Raw genomic sequence first — 21,057 nt, forward strand, 5'->3', positions numbered from 1 at the left:
CAAATGCTTACAAATATATTAAAAACCAGTTAGTGAGAAATACCAAACTCAAACAAAGACTATGGAAGTAAATGAATATAATTATTACTGTTAAAAGTGTGTGTGTGTGTGTGTGTGTGTGTGTGTGTGTACACAAGATCTGGCTTCAAAAGTCTCCATTTTAAATTAAATGATTGAATACTAAAACTGTTTTTTATTCTAATGCAAGTCTAAGATATTTCAAAGTCATTATCGTTATAGGTCAATAGGGAGCTCCAACTCCCAAACTAGGAAGAATGTCTTTAAAAGTAATATTACATTTTAGATTAGATTCATGCAGAGAAAAATTTCACCATGAAATGACAGCCTAGGAGAAAACATTTGCAACTCATGTCATTGACAAACGGTGAACATCAATAACGTATAAAGAGCTCCTACAAATTAATAAGATCAAAACAAACAACTCAAAAGAAAAATAGCTTAAGAATACAAAGACTTAATTCCCAGAACAAGAAGCACATAATTATGAAAAGCTCAAACCCATTAGTAAATAATTGTACAAAAAAGCAAATAAATAAGATCAATTCATTCATCAGATAGGTATGTTCTTTTTAGAAAGTAATTTTGTGTGAAAATATCCATTATTTTTTGACCTAACAATGTAATTTCCAGTTTCTAATTCATTTATATAACGATGGTCATTTGTATAATTCTTTAAAATGCTAAAAACAGGAATGACACATAAATCGTGTGTGTGTGTGTGTGTCTAAATTTATTTTAATTGAGACAAAAAGTGAAGTTTAAGTTCATAGCTATAGCTTAATTCCATTGGTTCAACACGATATGTTTTTGTGTTTATAAGTAAGTTGTGTAGATAGTCAGTGTGACTGTAGGAAAAAGTTGGGAACCAGATTGTCAAATTTGGAATGACATGAAGTGAGCAAAGGGAGGACTTTACTTCTTTATCCATTTTTATTTTCAGAGTGGTGTGATTAGAATATATTTTATGCTTTTTGGTAACTTTGGCATTTCATAAATGAAATCAGATTTTAAAAGGAGAAAAATCATCTGTGTCAATGATTAATCATGAATCTAAAGTTATAAAATCTTGGATTTTTATGAATTAATTCATGAACTAGTAGAAAGATGTTAGAAACATGGCAGCCCCTTTTAACATGTTTTCCTTTATTGAAAAAATGTAAAATTTTTGTAATATACAGACAAGCAAGAAATAAATGAAAGTTCCTTATAATTTTCATAATTCTCACAGAGAAATAGGGTTGTAGTACTCTACTATTAATATAATGGTTCTTGCAGACTATTTTATTAGGTTGGTGTAAAAGTAATTGCGTTTTTTGCAATTATTTTTAATCTTTTAAACTGCAATTACTTTTTTTTAAAGATTTTTTTTTTATTATTGAGGAAGGGATACAGGACTTTATTGGGGAACAGTGTGTACTTCCAGGACTTTTTTCCAAGTCAAGTTGTTGTCCTTTCAATCTTAGTTGTGTCAATCTTAGTTGTGGAGGGTGCTGTTCAGCTTCAAGTTGTTGTCCTTTCAGTCTTAGTTGTGGAGGGCGCAGCTCAGCTCCAGGTCCAGTTGCAGTTGCTAGTTGCAGGGGGCAAAGCCCACCATCCCTTGGTGGGATTCGAGGAATTGAACTGGCAACCTTGTGGTTGAGAGCCCACTGGCCCATGTGGGAATCGAACCCGCAGCCTTCAGAGTTAGGAGCACGGAGCTCTAACTACCTGAGCCACCGGGCTGGCCCAAAACTGCAATTTATTTTGCACCAATCTAATATTTTCTCTTTATTTCTAAGCTATGCAAAATTTTGATACCATTGCAAAAGCAATGGCACCATGAATCAATCACCCAGTGGTAATTTTCTACAAGTTTTTTCCATGCATATATACTTTTTTTAAAAAGTATGGTTGTCTTAACATAGGTCCACACAAAAACTTGCATACAAATGTCTATAGCAGCATTATTCATAGAATAGTCCAAAAGTGAAAACAACACAAATGCATATCAACTGATGACTAGATGATATGTGGCAGAGTTATACAATGTAATTTTATTTGGCAAAAAAAAGGAATGAAGTACTGACACATGCTACAACGTGGAGGAACAATATGCTAAGTGAAAGAAGCTAACCACAAAATATCACATACTGTACGTTCTTATTTATATAGAATGTCCAGAATTAGAAAATCTATATAGAGAAAAGTAGATCAGTGGTTGCTTGGGGCTATAGGAGAGGGTAAGGAGGGGATGGGAAATGACTACTAGTGCGTAAAAGTTTTCTTTTTGGGGTGATGAAAATGTTTTAAAATTAAATTATAGTGATTGTACAACTCTGTAATTACCCTTAGAACCAATTAACTGTACACTTTAAATGGGTAAACTTTTATGGTATATAAATTACATCTCAATAAAACTCTTTAAAAAGTCTTATGGAAGTGTTTTATTAATGTCAGCATAGCTGTAAATGAGAAGAGTTCTAGAAACTTTGACTTTTTTCTGAGATTCCATTCTTTCCTCTATTATCACTACACTCCCCACACTCAACCCCAGGAAGAAACTTAGTTGACTGTGATTCTTTTTACAGAGAATTTTCCACCCCCCCTAAAATATTTTGAACCTATTCGGTTGATACCTTTTTTGAATCAGCAGCCCACAGACGAAAATAAAATGGAAGCACCAGTACCTACCTTCAATAATATGTTTTCTTGACAACCCTCTTTCCGTTTCAGCTCTAAGAAGAAAAAGAAGCAAACGACTTTGAGTGGAAAAGTACAGAATAATAATTCTAGAACAAATTGCTAATTTCATACCCTGTTCTTTGCAAATTCTGCACCTCTGCAGGCTGAAGAGAAAAGGCTGGTGAGCAACATACTGAGCCCCTTTTCTTTGGAGACCGCAGGAGATGAATTAACCATGACTGTCATCACTCCATAGTAATAACAACTTAGCCATGCACAGCCTGTCCATCTATAACTTGACACATGGCTCAACCTTCCCACCTTGTTCTTACCCAATCCCAAGCAAGTTCAAAAACTCAAATTCAAAAAAGGCTTCACTTTAGTTTGTGAACTTAACTATAAAATTGCCAGGCTGCTGACGAGTCATTAGCTCTTCTGAGAAAGGAAGCAAATTTGATAGCGCCTTTGACTTTCAAAACAAATTAACTATTTCCTTTTAAAATGTGATCGACCAACTTTTCCTTAAATGATATGCTAAGAAGAGCAACTTTTAACCAGGACTTTTGCCTTTTCAGACCATTCTCAAGCTCTGGCCCATTAGAAAGAAATATGTCTGAGTTTAAAGTATTGATGAAATGTTTCTTCAAAATTAGTACCTTTGGCAACCTCTTTTTAAAGCATACAAGTTTACCATTCGTGATTTTATATCTTTTATAAGTATATCAGATAATAGTGTACATAACACTCTACTACATAATGGTTCTTGTGGATTGTTTTACTTCCTGTTTATTTCTTAATTTTAGGCAAAATTTGGAGTTCCACTGCAAAAGCACCAGGCAATGGCACCGTGGATCAGAGCATAGACCATGTAAGCCTATATTTCTCATAGGTACTATGTTGCTTTATTTTTATATAAACTACAATAGGAATAAACATCTGAATTCCATCTTTCTGTCTTCATCATGGGTGTGCACACTAACATCATAAACAGGCTCAATAAAATATGAGTAAATACAGAAGGTGCCAAAAAATGTATACACATTTTAAGAAAGGAAAACTATATTAAAATTGTAATACTCAATATATACCAATAACAAAAGATGAATACAAGTCACGCTTGACTTCCGCATTTACAAGAGGTGTTCAAAGTGATTACCATCAGCATCCAGACACTTTTGATTACGGTGAACTACTGTTTGAGCTACGTTGACCAAAGTGTCGACATGTATACATTTTTTTGTCACCCCCAGTTGTATGTGTGTACGTATGTATACACATATACATTTTGAGGAACTGGCCTCTGACTCTAATTTCATTTTTAACTCTTCCCTATCAATTATTAGCAGATGAATAAGGTTTCGTTTGTTTGTTTTTTTTCTAAGACTCCACGGAAGGTACATGAAAAGGTACCTTGAAAAGGTACATGGAATAGCTTGCTATTTTCTTACATGTTTGTCAAAAAGATCAGACTTCTAAGTCCTGCTGGGTAATGTAAGCACCAGTTCAAACACCCGTAGACCCATCAGAAGCTAACTCACCCTGTAAAATTTGTTCTGCATCCCACACCAGAGAGAGGACTGCTCTTTCATGAGGCCTGACAGAGAGTGACACAAGTAGCTCTGTGTCACTCTCCAGTGGGATGCTCCTTTTGATGAGCACGTTCAGTGCGCTCAGCAGAAACGATCAGAGACGTACACGTTAGACCAGAAGAGATATTTTTATCTTTACATTCTGTAGAAATCTCCAAGTTTGGGCAGATTTGAATAGATTTTCTTTTGTGATGCTATGTGCTTATTTTCTTCCCCCAAAATTTGAACTCTATTTTGAAGATGGTTCTAAGGATGAGGATGGTATTTGAAAATTTCCACGAATCACTTGGTAATGAGCGACCGCATGCTTTGTACTACATTTCTTTGGGGGCATCTTGCTAAACTTGACTCCTAGGCTAACTGCTATTTCCTTCAAGTGAGAAAAAAATAACCTTTCCTTGCAAACCAATTAATTTAAGTACGTTAGATGTAAAATGGTTCCCTAAAAAGATAAAAGCATGAACTACTACTTGTTTACTGTCAAGAAGGGAAAATAAAAGGAATTTAACTTACTTTCCACCCCAGTACAGTTTGGTTGTTATGACCAGGCTGGACCTCCTGTATATGGAACAGACAAGCAGAGAGAAATATTAAATAAATTGCTGGTTATTATACAGAGTCATATTATTATTATTATAACACTACAAAGAAATATATAAAATATAGCTTATATTTTAAAAAATTGGTGTAAAGAGATAAATTTGTTAATTCATGTCACTGAAATGTAAGGACAAAGGGAACTGGTGAATGGGGACTTCAAGTCAGACCCCAGAGAAAGAGGCTGAATGGAGTGACCTTTAATAGAGGGGTTGGAGGAGGGGGAGGGCTGTGACAGCAAACAGGTAAGTGGTGGTGGCAAAGGGAAGGTAATTGGTAGGCATAGAGGGTCAGAAAGAGTAAATGAGAAGGGTAAGTGAAAGGACTTAAAGGATGGATTGCTTTAGTAGCTCAGACAAACAGCCATCAACTACCACTTACTTAGCATCTAACTTAACGTTGCGCATAAACTTTTCTGGGGTTAAGTCTACCCTCCAAGGACCATAGACCTAGTGATTCTGAGTTACTACCTCTCCCACCACCACATTTACAGGCAAGAACTGACTACATGGAAATATGAATGATGAAGTAAATTATAATAGTCAATAAATAGGAATACAATTTCTTTGAGTGTCTTATTAAATGGAAATGTCATTTCAGGAAAACGGTCCTATAATCCTTAACTCAAAGCTTTACTACCTTATGCTTAAGGGAATAAAATGTGAAAATCTTGTCAGCAAATTTATTACTTTCTCAAAACCACACCCAAAGGCAGAAAATACCATTATGGTCGTGGAATAAGAAATATGTCTTGAGAATTATAGTTATATAATTTCAAATTGGGAGACAGATCTCAGTGTAATATAGTTGCTCCAGGTATGTAATTCAATTGAACTGGTCTAGAAAAAAAAATCATTTGTGATTCAAAAGTTAAGACCAAAACTTGCCGAGTATTTGAAATAAGGCATTTATACTTCCATTAGCTGTCGCGGCGATGCCTCAGGGCTCTCAGGTATGAAAGCCTAGTATGATTAATGATAACCAATGGGGAACAGCAGTGACAATTCTGACAACAGGCTGCAACAAGAAAAATTTGCAGAAAATGTCAGCAACCCCATCCCACTGAAGCTAATTCCCCGAAAATAATTTGAATCACTGAAATGAAAAGTCTACAGATATATGCATCTGTACATTCCAGAAGGGCTGCTGCATTTTCCAGGTTGATCTGTCAACCTCATGAAACCTAGTATAGTAGCAAGGTCTCCTTTAGCAATCATTGGCAGAGCTTCAATCGAAAACTGGATGGGGTAGTATGAAAAATGCATGCAGCCCTTTTGATGATTCAGAGTATTTGCGCCTGCCAAACACCACCGCGGACTTACTTATTTTTGTAAAGCTGGGCTTTCTGTAAAATGTTCGGCCTTACATGGGTGTGCCCACTAACATCTGTGTTCAAATTGCAAGAGTAGACAGCAACCTGGCAAATCATCTGGCAAATCATCACTGACCTCACGGAGGCATTTGGAGTGGGTGGAGAATGATAATATGAATGGTTTACTTTGCACCACCTTCAAAATACTTTTGCATACTGTCTGTCACGTTATCAGCATGACACTTCCTGAATAATTAGACTGTCCATTTTACAGGTGGGGCAATTGAGACTCAAAGACAGAAGTAACTTGTCCTGGGCAGCACAGCTAGTGAGTGGTGGCACTGGGACTAGAAGACAAGTATGCTAGTTGAAACTGCTTTTATAGACTCTGTGCTACGATGATATGGTTTATCTTTTCATCAGTCTTCTGGGGGCAGCTGTGAACTGATATCAATACTTTGTAGCATGATGATAGCTTGAGTTTTTATTTGCAAGACTGAAAGGTAGTTTGTGAAATATTCATGTTAATCTGCTTTCTTTGGGCTTGTGCACTATGGAGAGTGGTGGCTAAATGTTCTCTGGGTGCTGAAGGGAGAAGAGCTACTGCACTAACACGTCCCCTCCTTCCTCAGGTACTCTGTCAGCCTACACCTCACTGCAGATTTCACTGCACCCCTACTGGCCTCATCTCCAAGGTCTCTGTTATAGGTTGAGTTGTGTCCCTCAAAATTTTATGTTAAACTCCTAACTCCTCAGTACCTCAGAATGTGAGCTGATTTGGAAATAGGGTCATTGCAAATGTAATTAGTCAAATGAAGATGAGGTCATATTGGAGAGCGGTGAGCCTTTATTCCAATATCAATGTGACTGATGTCTTTAAAAGAAAACACAGACACACATGGGGGGAGAACACCATGTGATGACGATGACAGAGGTAAAGGTCTGCAGCCCAGGGGATCTTATGCTCCACACTTTGTACAGACTGACAGGCCAGTTGATCTGCTGTGTTTTATACTAGTGACAATAAAGATTATTTTTGGATAAAAAAAAAAAAGTGCTGTATCTGTACCAAGGAACACCAAAGCTCCCACCAGACGCTCAGAAGAGGCAAGGAAGGATTCTACCCAGAGTTTCAGAGGGAATATGGCCCTGTCCAAATCTTGATTTTGGACTTCTGGCCTCCAGAACTGTGAGAGAATAAATTTTTGTTGGTTTAAGCTCCAGTTTGTGGCCCTTTGTCACAGCAGCACTATGAAATTGATCCAATCCCTATTTGGGAAATGATGGATGGATCAACATATGAGTGGGAAAGTGACTCGGGTAAGGTGGAGGACTGGGAGGGGACATGAATATTTTTCCATATTTAAGGATGAATACAGTTCTCTTATAACACACAGCCCCTGGAGTTGGGGAGGAAGAGAAGTGGGAGGGAGAAAGTAGGTCACTAAATTTTATTTGTTGACATCTCCATAAATTTCTGGTTTTCTATTTCCACAAGGCCCCTAGTTCCTACCAAACGTTTATCTAAGAGTGAGGAGTAAACAGCCCTAATACATAGAGCTCTGTATGACCTTTCTAGCTTCCTCTTCCAGAGGGAAATTAAATGCTTTGTACAGAGAACCCATAAAGGATAGCAGATGAAGCGCTTTCTTGAGTCCCCAGATAATAGGGCTGCCGGTAGACAAGAGAGACACTGGCAGATAAGAAAGCTTTGGGGTATTTATCTCAAGGGCTTCTTACTTTATTATTTCTTTGCTTTCAGAGTTATTAATAGTGGTGTGTACAATATACATAATCAGCTTCCTGTCAGCTGGCTTCCTTCACCAAATTACCATAAATGGTGGTCAGAAGCCATGAAAATGTCACTTTCTTTTATGGACGAAAACCTCCTGAACATTCCCCCCTTCTCTGCTCAACCCCTTGGTAATTCACTGTGATTAATGACTAGTCAATAACTTTTGAAGCACCAGAAATGAACTGGCTGGTATTTTCAGAACACTGTAAATCATTTCTTTACTAAAAGTTGACCTTATTTTGGAGAACCCTTTTGTCAATTGTCATACAATTTTTATTTTCCCTTTTCTGGTACAAATAGTAAGTCTTTTAAAAAGGTAAGTAAATGATTATGGTGAATGAATTACCTCCAGCCTTTCTTCTTGATGATGCTCCCCAGAATCACTTCAGCCCTGCAGGGGGAAACAGATAATGTCTTAGGGTACAGTGTCCTGGAAATGTGGGAGTCAATCCAAAACACCAGAACCATTTCTTGTTTGAATTGTCAGTGCCTTCATCTCCCCAAAATAGAAAGGGCTCTCCATTTCCACTGTTTCTGCTCATGCCTGCAGAATCCTGCTCCGGAACATTCCAGAAACACCTGCCAAATCCTGACACACTGGCAGGAGACCACCTGAGATTCTGATACTAAGAAACAGTGGAGTCCCTTGGCAGTTTGGTGTTTTGAAACCACTGATCCCATATATAAATGTTGCGCTTCGCAGTGCCCGATGGGAGTCAAGGTTTTCCTTCTATTTGCAGTGGTCCCCATTTGGGACCAGGGAGGACAATGAGACCTCAACTGTTTAGACAGAAAATACTGACTCCCAGGAGATCTTGCAGGATAAAAGAACCCACGTGTGGGTTTAGATGCCCCAGCGGCCAGGACTACAGCTCTAGTGGCCCACGTAGAGAATGATCTGGGTTCCAGTGAGAAGGACTGTCATAGAAACAGGACAAAAGGTCCTTCTTGCACCAAAGCCTGGGTTGTGGAAAGGTTCACTGATGGGATCCCCACTTCCTCTCCTCATCTACCTAGCTCAGCTGGGACCTAAGCTGGAGGAGACTAAAACTGTCTTCTAGGTCCCTCCCAGTAAGACCAACTGTGAGAAGCAGCTGGTCTCTAGAGACTTGTGAATGGGGACATCAATGGAATTAGCACTTGGTCCATTAGTGTCCTATAGATGGGAGTCATTGCTAATCGGTTTTTGTCTTCACTGAACACTCCGTCTTTGTTGGAGTGTATTTAGGAGCCTGGCAATAAGCCATGATGTGCTTAGCTCTGGAGCATGCCCCCAAAAGACATGCACTGAATGTTAGGGTTATCTTCTTCCTCTCCTCCATCTCTCTGACAGTTGCCTTTGCAACCTTGCATTTCACAGTGGGAAACTGTCTCAGTTACACTCTGACAATCAACCAGAAATTAGCCGGGACTGATTATCCTTCACAGTAGGAACATAAACAGAACTCTAACAGACTCGCTCATCACTCCTCCCTTTGTCAACCTGAACCCAATTTGGTGTTGAGCAGAACTCAACAAAAGAAGAAAACAGTGAGAAAGGGTAGGATATAGAAAGGAGCAAGGCCTTATCAATTGTATTTTCTCTCCTTGAATTCAACAAAAAATATCAGGGATGTGGGCTCTCAACCTCCTTGATGGTCCCTAAGCACACACCTGCCCTTGAAAAGGAGGAAACCCACTCAAGGGACAGGCCCTTCAACTAGGCAACAGTGAACCGGATGCAGCAAGTCCAGCAGTTTGATCGTGATTCTCACCTGGAAGTGGGGGCGGGCATTAGGCCTGCAGGTGGCTATGTGTTACAGTCCTGTTAGAAAATTGCAGAGCTGCTCAAGCAGCTGTCCAGCTATTTAGTTCCTTTCAGCTCCTGGAGCTGTGTCCATGTTCACCGTGGGAGGCCCAGGTGTTCCAGTTCTGTTCTGGAATGTGCTGCTGTGCCTGGACCTGGAACGCATGGATTCTGTGGCCTGGCCCTGAGGGCACAGGCCCCATGTGTTCTGATTCAGGAGTGAGCCCTGTCCTAGAGCTCATACCTGCTCTCAGGTCAAAGGGAAGGTGGTAGCAAGATGTGACTTCTCCAGCAAAGGAAGCAAGGCCTCTTTGTAGCCCTCTCTGTCCTCAGAATGGAGTCTGAAATGCCCTCTTTTAAAAGATATTAGATTTCCTGGCAACATTGACCCATATTTTAATCTCTGACCTACCTATAATGCTACATGGAGGGACAAGTCTGTAAACAGGAAAAGCAGGCCCTGCTTCCCTGCAGAGTGGACAGCCCAGTTTCCCTCAAGGGCTGAGGAACTATGAGATGTCGTCATAAAATAACGAGACTAGCTTTTGAACAACCACACTGCAATCTGTTCATTTATTTGCTCATTCGTATATCTGATTAACATTGATTGACTTCCACTGCTACCACTCTGGTCCCACCCACTTTTTACCCTTACGTAGACCATGGCAATTGCTCCTGGTCTATTCATCATGCAGGGACCAGAGGTGGGAAAGTTTGGGTGGGCAGAGGGGGCTGGAGATGGTCAAGATCCCTAATCCTGGTGATGGTGGTAGAGGGGGGGAGAAAAGCAGTGCCATCCACATGTGTGGGAAGGGCAGATCCTTTTCACCAGCAGGTCAGCAATGTTTTGGGCAGAGTCTCTTGGTTCTACAGATGCCACCTCAGAGCCACAAATAGATACTGACTTACTTTCCAGCGGCGTAGACCTCGGCAGTATCAAAGAGATTAACTCCACTTTCGTAGGCGATTGTCATGAGCCGTTCAGCAACCTGCAAGAGGATGCGAAGGTCAGTCAGAAAAGCCAAATGCTTTCCAAACATGGGAAATGACTTTGAATCCTCTAGTGGTCTTTGAGAACACTGAAATTCCACTAACCACTCCTTGATTTCTCAGTTGTAGTAAAGAAAGAAAACAAGAAGCTTCAACCAGCATGTTTAAGGTAACCATTCTTCCCCTCAGACATCTACCTGGGTGCTAAGGGATTTCCAGTGGTCAGGAGCACAGTGAAGTAAATAGATTTGTTTCTCACTCTGCTTGGAAGATCAGGTTTGACAACATCTCTCTGACAAAGAGGATAATTTGTACTGTGATTGACTTCATTTCTCTTCTCCTTTCTCCAAGCCAATAGGTTGTGGTACCTGGGTGACTCGTGACCGAATAGTTTGTGCCTTTTTTCCTCAAGGCTTAGCAGACTGTACTAATGAATCAATGGTTAGACAGAGCTGTGACTGTTCTAACTCCTGCCACCCGCTTCTCAACAAAACCTCAGACATCATCACAGTGGCCAGCCAGCCAAATCGATAGAGAAAGGAAGGAGGAAGGCACTGGCTCACCAGGGATCCAACTCCCTCATGTCAGCCTGAAAATAGATCTCCAGGCTCCTTGTTCCTTCCTTTGTTCTGCTGAAGACAAGTGGCAAGTATGACAGAAGAGTGTTGGTGGGGATAGCTGTAAACAACGGCCTGAGTGATAGCTATAGAGGAATGGCCATAAACAACAGTGGAGAAGGGACATTTTCATCTTGCTGATAGACTTATTAGTCAACTGAGAAATTATATACCTCACAAATAATTAAAATTGATTTTTCCATTATGGTTTTGACTGTGGGCTAAAGTTGCTTCATCAGCGTATCCAAGATAAACTATTTTGTTGTTGTTTTTAAAGTTGGCTATTCAAGAAAATTGTTAGGCTAGCAAAATGGAGATCCTGCAAATCCTTTAGAAAAGTAGCAGCAAAAATGCTATGACTGCTTTTAATTTGGTACTCTTATCACATTTATCCTGAATAGAGATTAAAAGATAAGTATAATCTTTCCCACTATGAATGTCCTGTGTTTGAGAAATTATCATGCTTGTATTGTACATCATTCTTGTGTTATGTCACATGATGTACTGGTGGATTATTACTGGGAAATGTGCATAATACATTTTATATAGAAAGAAGTTTTAAGATAAGATGGAGAATCCTGGATGGATAGTTGGACTAAATGATTGCTGAGATGTTTCCCAACCATAGAATTTGAAGACCTCAACATAGAATAACAAAATCACTGAACTAAGTCAGAAGACCGACTTCTGGCCCTGAATGTACCAGTTACTAGATAAATGAACTTGGGCAAGTCATTTGAACGCTCTGTATTTCAGTTTCTTCATCTGCAAAATGAGGATGATTCTGTTCAGATGTCCCATGGAGCCTACAGGCCCAGAGGAAGCTGACCTCCCTTGCCTTTCCCTGGCCTTCCCATTCTAATTGCGGCCCAGAATTCCTACAGCTCTCTTACTACCTGAGGATGGAGTCGATACCCAAAGGAATACAGGGCCAAGAGAATCACTGGGAAATGGAGTGGGGGCCACTGGTTGCGTCAACCCCGAAGCTTGCTCTACTTCTACACTTCTAGTGTGAAAGTCAAAATAACTTATTTTCTAATGGGTTAAGACAATTTGAGTTCTTAGTTACGTGCAATTGAAGGAATCCTAACTACCTTACAGATGAGAACATGTAAATAAAACTCTGAAAATTAAATGCCTTATAAGATGATAATACACCATTTTCTAGAAACGGCATTCATATGAGTAACATCTATCACGTTTTTTTGCTGAAGCCAAATCATCTTTGGGAGGCATCTCATGGTGTTATCTAGTTATCTAGTTTCATGTTTGAATTTCATGAATGAATTTTGATAATATCCCTGGCAAGTGGCTATTCCATCTATGGATATCCCCAGTAATGGGGATATCACCACCTCTTGAGGCTGCACTGATGATTGCATCACCCAGCACATTACTGTGTGGTCATTCCTGGATCCCATAATTGTCCTTGCTTTGTGCTGAGCTCATCTGAAGGCGAAGTGGGAAAATTGCCATGAGCTTAAGCAATTCACCCACTGGCATGACTGGTCTGCTGCGCCTCCCTTCCTTCTCGTGACTGGCATTCTCTCCACAGGGACCTGGGGGATGTCACAGGTGCTCTCTGGAAGGACAGTTAGCTATTTGTCTGGTCTGTATCTGAGCTGAGAGTGGTTGCAGCCATTCATGAGATACGTGTGGTTGAGATTTTAGAACCATAATTTTGAAAGGATTTTTTTCAGAGCCCAGCCCTTCACACTCTGACATGGGCAACCTGGGCTTATTGCAGCAGAGTGGCCAACACTGTAAAGGGGAAAGCAAAGATGAAGGGGAAAGTGACGTGCTTACAGTCGGCCACTCTGCTGCAAAAGGGAAGTGCCATACCTGGCAGTAGAAGGTTATGCACGTACTGGGTACAGTGGATTATTAACTTTAGACCTCCTTCCCTACTTGTTACTATTTTGTATATAAGTCTGTGGTCATTGCTCTGATACCTGTGGGCTTGCCTCTGTGCCGCCTCCATACGCCCTACCTGATGCCCATCAGAGGACCCTATACTGGACTCTGTGATGGCCACCCAGATTCTCCTTCAGAACTGAAGGACTTATTCCCATAGTTGCTAGGAATGCTGACATGAGATGGACTTCAGCTATCAGCCCTTTCTGGAAATTGCACTTGGCTAAAGAGAGTTGCCAAGCCCAATCTTAGACCTGCTTCTAGGGATATAATTGCTCAGTCCTCTTGCCCCAACTTGGGACAACCCTGCAGGCCATTTCAGCTCCTGAGCTCCCCAAGGGGTCAGCTGAGATGGCAAAATGGCTCAGTTTCTGTCTGCCCAATTCTACCTCCTTCCCTGCCCTGTGTTGATCCTGAGAGCGCTTCCTAACAGTGCTCTGCATGCTACTCTCTAGCTCAGAGTCTGTTTCTCAAGGAATCCCCCAGGTGACACTCTCTCTAGAGTAACCCGTGCCGAATACTGGGAACAGGCATTCAGACAGATAATAATATGCAGATAAGATTCCTCCTCCAGCATCTATTAAATCATGCTGGTGACTTTGGGAGCTGTGGAAAAGACCCCTGGTTCCCCCAGGGTTCTGCTTAGGAATGATAGTAAGAACTACCTTTACAGAGGGCTTGTTCTGGCTGGGTACCCGTCTGAGCGCCTTCTAGGTGTCATCTTATTCATGTTGGCCAGGACCCCTCTGAGTTGGGGCTATCCTCTGCATTTTCCTGGCAACCGCTAATACTAGATGTAAATGTTAGTTAGTCTAGTCAGTGCCAAAGTGGGCTGCGTCCCCTGAGTGTATCCATTCAGATATAGCATCAGTGGTGCTGCAGGCAGGCAAGGAAGGATCGGGGGTCTGGAGGGCACTGGAGCCTCAGCTCATTATGCCCTGTAGATACCCCTTAGGGCAATGGTAAGAATGTCACCTTGGTAAGCATTGTTCTGAATGTATAAACAAAGATTTAAAGGAATTTTATGGCAACTATGATTATTACAGCTGCCATTTATGGAGTGTCTGCTACCTACTAGTCAAAAGTCTATATAACTGTCTGATATGCACGACATGCTTAATCCATTCTACAGACCTTCAACGTCTACATTATCATCCCATTTCACAAAGGAGGAACTGAGACTCATGGAAGTTGGATTAACTTGCCCAAGCCGGGGTGACCAACTGTCCTGGTTTGCCCAGGACTGAGAAGGCCCAGGCTAAAAGGTGAAAGTCCATGCAAACTGGGACCAGTTGGTCACCCTAGGTGAAGCTAAAGCAAACAACAGCAATAAAATATTTTCATAAAGTGATTAATTCCAAACTGGTTCCTTCTCTATCTATTTAGCCTGCACATATAATACATTGACAGCCTCAGGATTAATAGTCTAAATGTGAAAAATATAAGAAGCAAGAGAAAACTGAAAACAATCTTTGAGTCAATCTTGACCGTTTCCTGTGATTAAAACATCATCCGTGTAAGATGCCAGGATCCCAGGAAGAATACCTCTACCATATAGCTCTCTTTGTATTTTCTTTGATCAGCTTAATGGAAAGAAAAAGTAACTTACCTCATCTGAAATTTGACCTCCAAATGTCACCCATGTTCCTAGAAAATAATAAATATTTGCACGTTACTTATAATTTTTCTAATATTGTGTATAATGAGAGGACACACTTTTTCTTATGATAAGACCACTTCAATTGGTTGTTCCTGAAGGAGCCTGGATGAGGGGCACTGAAATCCAGCCCACCCCCGTCTTCCCACTCAGCGGTCCAGCAGCACCTGCATACCCCTGGAGGGAGGGATGCCCTTTCTTCATTGAAAGGCACCATATATGCTAGGAGCAGCCCTGTCCTACACAATGCTTTTTCTTCTGATATAGAACCATGAATATTAGTGTGAAAGAGGGTAGTGCTACCATGCCCACTCTGGCTATACATCCATTCTTACTTTCACTTAGATAAGAAGCCACCAGTTCTGAAAGTGAAGGTAAGACCTTGGGTTATGGTTCTTCCCTTCTTTGTCTCCAACAAGCAAGGGACTCTGTTTTTTATTCCCAGGTATTTTATAGTCTTGAAAGCAATTGTAAATGGGGTTGTTTTCTTAATTTCTCCTTCTGATGTTTTATTATTGGTATATAAAAATGCAACTGATTTCTGAGTATTAATTTTGTATCCTGCTACTTTACTAAATTCATTTATCAGCTCTAATAGTTTCTTGGTGGATGTATTCCCTATTATCTTTCAAAAGGAACCCTCTCAACTGTCCTTCCAGTTCCCATTTTCAAGCCCCAGGAGGTGGCACTTAACCACCTTCTCTGTTGTGATCTGCTACTCCAGAATGGAGATCTCCATTGGTTTAGGGCTGGGAGTAGAGGGAACTGGAGTGAGGAATGGGAAGGCAAGGGGAGAGAGGCATAACCAGCAGCCAGATTTGCCTTGGTCCAGCAGGAGGGAAGCAGACCCTGCATGGGCTCTTGCCACTGCCCTTTACTGCTACCTCATTCCTTCCTTCCTACTCTGATCCACTGTTTGAGCCCTAATTGCATGCCAGGCAAAGGCATTGCACCCAGGTGGTAGGTGGTAGGGACAATCAGGTGGTTAATCCAATTCCTTCCTCCCATATGACAATACTATGCCTGAGGCGGACACAAGGTGGTAAGACAGGCAGTTTGCTACCCAGATTGGAGGGAGATAGCGCTCAGGAAAGACTTCGTGGAATTGGTGACATTTTAGTTGAGTTGCAAAGGAGGTGACTGAATGAAGAAGGAAGGGACAGATATTCAATTATATAGGCAAGGCAAGGAGGTAGAAAACTTTAGAGTGTGTTGATAAGCTGTGGCGTGGGCCATTGGGCCAATGAGGAAACATAACACAAAGAGAAAGGTGGCCGGAATGAGAGCAGCGTGGGCTCAATTGCTATTTGTGGGAACATACAAAGAAACACTGTTGGAAACTTATGTTTTGTATTCCATAATAACAGTCATTGCTACCATTTATGGAACACCTTCCAAATGCCAACAGTATGCTGAGAAATTTGCATACTTTCATGTTTAATCTTTTTGGAAAACGTACAACACAATTTTATTATTCCTATTTCCAGATCAGGAATCTAACGTCAACCAACCTAATGAGTGAAATACTCAGGATTCCCCACAGACGCTTGGCTTCAAGGAAGCCATCCTTGACACTGCATTTCGCTGCCTCATTAGAATGTCTCCAAATTAATTACGGCACTTGGATTTCATACTCCACAGAATGTTGATGTAATTGTATGTTTTCCCTTCTTTGTTCCCAGGGACGAACTCAAAGGTAGGATATAAATTATTTTTTTCTACACCCTACAACCCCAGAGGGTGCAGATGGGCAGTCCACAGGCTGCCCCAGACTTGCTGTGCCTGGCTCGAATTATGTTCACCCACCTGCTATTTTAATACATTTTGAATAAGCTACCAACATTTAAATAATTTGAAGATGTTTCTTTAAAATGTCTAATTTCCAGTGTCTCTTAACAACAGAGGGCCTGTGTCCCCACTGTGCCAACATCCCTGACTCCGAGGGGCGATGTCGTCTGTTGGAAGGATGCTGCCCTCCGCAGTTAGTCAAAGGCCGGACGGCTTCCTTTGTATTTCCAACACTGAAATCACATGCAATCGTTCTTTCCCACCTCACGTTTACTGCTATTTTTCTTATTGTAAAATTAAGAGAAAAATGAACTTATGCATCTCCTGAAACACAGAGTTGAGTATTTCAAGAAAAATATAAGAGTGTGCTTTATGGTGGATGTGAAGAACATTTAAACAAAGACTGTTCACACAAACAAATTATAACTTAAGTCACCATAATAAAACCAGCCATGAGTGGTATACAGAAAAGATGGGCGTTGAGAAGCTTAATGGACTGGTGAAATGTCAGGGTTTGTTCTTGAATGAGAGGAAAATAAGTGATCGGCTGTGAAATGCAGTTCTCTATTAAGTGAAAAAAAATGGCCGGGGCATCAAAACCTTTTTACAGACAACACTTTTATAAAATAATCTCTTTTGAATGCAGCAGAAATGATATGTCCAGAGCATAAACAAACATTTGCAAATTTTAGTATAACCAGAAACATTGTAGTTTTGCATGTTAAAAATATGGTTGAGAACTTTCAGGATAAGTTAAATTATTGGTGACATTTTCTATTGCAGCAAAAGAGAGCACAGATATAAATAACAGCACATTGTTAGCTATATTTATTTGTGATGTTTTGCGAATTTTGGAGGGTCTAAGAACTTTTGAACAAGGAGTTCTGTGAGGCACAATGTCAGGAAATGGCTCAGTTCAGGACGAGAAAGGTCTCAGACCACTGGATGTAGGATGTACTGTTCCAAGTTATGTGACTTTACAAGGGGCTGACTCTGGAGCAGCAGATCCCAAGGCAGCAGTATTTTGTAATAGGGGCACTAAACATTTTAAGTCTATAAATCCATTAATTTTCTCATTCATCAGGAGTTGCTTTGGGCTAACAAGCTAAAATGAGACGAGCCATGGATTCAGTAATTAATATCATGAATCGGCTATTCTGTTATAACTTGGAGCAACATCAGGCCAGTGTCTGCTTGATGAATTTGCTGGCTTACTTGTGCTGTGATGAAGGAGATTTTTTTTAAGTATTCATGGCATCAAAGGGAGCAGTCCTATCTCCACTGAATAGAAAAGGTTGGCTCGAAATTCCAAGTTTCTTGCTGACATTATAACTCATCTACACCTTTTGAATATTTTTTTTATGAGACATTCACAAGTATTTGCATAAATATTTCATTTGCTTCTCTACATCCTGACAGAATAGTCTTTGGGAAATTCATTTGTTAAAGAATAATTTGGTCCTCTTTCCTACATTGCAGGCAGTTTCCAAAAATGAAATTGATAGCTTGAAATTTATTCCTCGAAACTGGGCCATTGAATACTGAATTTCAAACTTTATGAAAACAAGCTAGCATTATTTAGCTTAACTTTCTCAATTAATTTTTGACAATACAAATGAAGGGCTCTGATGTGAAGTTATTAAACTGTAGTACAAAATGATATTGAAGACTAAATATGACAACATTGAAAATCAGGATTGAACACACATCTTGGAGATCACCCTACTTATAAGAACCATTTAATAATTCTACCCATGTTGGAAAGAGTTTATTTTTAGAAATATGAATCTGAAAATAAATCTGAAAAAACTACCTACCGACCCCAGTTTAAGTATTTAAAGCTGCATACAGTATTCGTACCACAGTGAAAAAAATACAGTGACTGACATTTTGCTACAGAAGATGTCAAGTTTCTGATTCCAAATCAAAGCATTAATGAATTATGAAAAAAATAGTAATTATTAAATGTTTTTATTTTTCAGTTAGTTTGAAAATTTTAATATAAAAAAATTTTATATTAAAATTTTAATATAAAATAGAACATGGATATCATATATGCATATATATGAGGTGTGATCAAACAGTATGGTGAATGTTTACATGAAAAAAAATTATTACAGTAAAAGAAACATTGCCATTCATCCCCATCAGAATACTCCTCCTTGCTTCAAACACACTTATCCCATCATTCTTGCCACTTTCTGAAGCAGTTCTAAAAGTCCTCTATTGTGAGTGTCTTCAGTTGCACTGTCGTGGCTGCCTCTGTGTCCTGAATCATTTTGACTTTAGAGAAGAGCCAGAATCGCACAATGCCAGATAGGTGAATAAGGTAGATGAGGACACACTGTCATGTTTTTATTTGACAGAAATTGTCATTCCAGAAGTGATGTGTGACACAGAGCCTTTGCTTTGCGATCACAAAATACAGTGAATGCTGCTGCCAAGTGTCGTCTGACAGAAAGGCAGGGTTCTTTAATACAGGAAGTGGCGCGAGGAACCTTAGTAACACAGTGTGTGACAAGTTTCAACTTGTTCAGGGCAGTCAATCAGGTGTGAGCTACAGTTGAGAAAAGATGTGTTTTAAAGTGTGTTATAAATCATCCTCCATCATGACAATGCTCCATGTCACAGATTGCTTCTGGTATAAGGCAATTTCTGTCAAATAAAACATTACAGTGTGTCCTCATCCACCTTATTCACTGGATCTGGCACTGTGCAACTTCTGGCTCTTCCCCAAAGTCAAAATGATCATGAAAGATAAACATTTTAAATCTATTCAGGATATCGAGGCAGCCACGACAGTGCAACTAAAGACACTCACGAAGGAAGACTTCCAAAACTGCTTCAGAAAGTGGGAAGAACGATGGGATACGTGTGTTCAAAGAAAGGGGGTGTATTTTGAGGGGGATTAATGGCAATATATCTTTTACTGTAATAAATTTTTAAAAATTTAAACATTCATTGTATTTTTATTACTATATCATATATAATATACATATTATATTTATATATGTCTATATATGTAGACATATATGTATATGTCTACACTATAACTTAGCAAAAATAAAGAGCTTGATACCATTTCTGGGACTTTTGTTACTCTTACATTCAGCTTCCTTATTCAGGTAGGCTACCTCATTGAACTTTTAGACATTTGCTACTCATTTGTTTTATAATTATTTGTTTACAAACTTTAATCTTTCACTAGGGAATAAGCTGTCTGAGGGTTAGTGTTTTATTTCATTTATCTCTTATCTCCACAGCCCTAGAATAGAAGTGAGTCCTTAGTAGATGGTCAATAATTGTTGGTCAAATTGAATTGCCTTTTCGACAGTCATTAATCTACAAAATACTGGGATAATTCCCCACCAAACTAACATGTTTATTTTGATTTAAAGAAACATAAGCAATGCCCTTCAATAGTCTTCAGTTCTTCTAGTCCTGAGGTGATTGATATGTTTTTTTCTGGTCTCTGGGTACCCACCCAGCTGTGTCCCATCCCGGAAAGGAGCTTGGGAAAGTCCCTCTCCTAGGCTGCAAGGCCTCTGGGGGTGGGTTGGGGGTGGCAAAATGAAGCAGGGTCCAACAGCCACCCCTGAGGAAGAGTTGCCACTTACAAATAGGACGCAGTCTCTCCTGATGGAGAGGGATGGAGTGGCAGACTTCCAGACAGGGAAATTCTGCTCGTATGATTTTATTCTCTACTGCCCTCTTCACCCAAGATCTAAGGTGGTTTATTAGTTAATATGATTCTTAAAAGTCCTCTGTGACCGGTTTCTTGATCATTTCTCTGCTTCTAAAGAGAATACTCCTTCTTGAGACCTAGGATCGTGTACGATTCACTGTGAAACCTCAAGTTAGGGGGGCATTATTTAGAAGATAGTTTTACTAATCTGACACGTGTTATTTCTAACCTTTTAAAAGCAGAGAGAGTATAAAGAGAACTTTGAATTGTTATTGTGTCTTCTGATGAAACTCCTTCACGTACCAAGGAATGTATGCTTTGAAGACTTCTGCTTGGTCATAGAAAAATGATTGCTGAAACATTAAAACCTGCCGTTACACATACACACATACACAGCCGTATCTTGGTTACTCAGTTACCTTGTTGGTAATTGCTTCTTATTACTCATTTAGGAAACACGCTTATTATTTAAATGACTTCCTTCCTAGAGTGTGAAGAGATGTTTTAGACCATTAGATGTAGTACATTAGAGGTAATACTGTGTGTCCAGGCAGGCTACCTCCCTGGCCCGTTAGCCTAGTACATCATCTTAGTGCAATTATCAAGACCAGAAAATTGACATTGTCCAGTACTAATAACTAAACA

The 21,057-nt window shown here is 39.9% G+C and overlaps 1 protein-coding gene across 3 annotated transcripts in view; it reads right to left on the reverse strand.

Annotated features, from left to right (window-relative positions):
* Positions 1 to 21,057, reverse strand: part of KCNAB1 (potassium voltage-gated channel subfamily A regulatory beta subunit 1) — a 345,911-nt gene that overhangs the window by 63,535 nt on the left and 261,319 nt on the right. For all 3 annotated transcript variants that reach the window (XM_081065792.1, XM_081065790.1, XM_081065791.1), the window contains exons 3-7: positions 14,892 to 14,929; positions 10,671 to 10,750; positions 8,322 to 8,366; positions 4,785 to 4,829; positions 2,692 to 2,735 (exon numbers count right to left, since the gene is read on the reverse strand). In XM_081065792.1, the coding sequence (XP_080921918.1) occupies positions 2,692 to 2,735; positions 4,785 to 4,829; positions 8,322 to 8,366; positions 10,671 to 10,750; positions 14,892 to 14,929 (252 nt within the window). The remainder of the gene's footprint in view (positions 1 to 2,691; positions 2,736 to 4,784; positions 4,830 to 8,321; positions 8,367 to 10,670; positions 10,751 to 14,891; positions 14,930 to 21,057) is intronic.

The sequence above is a fragment of the Rhinolophus hipposideros genome, assembly GCF_964194185.1.
Source record: "Rhinolophus hipposideros genome assembly, chromosome: 2".
Lineage (NCBI taxonomy): Eukaryota > Metazoa > Chordata > Mammalia > Chiroptera > Rhinolophidae > Rhinolophus > Rhinolophus hipposideros.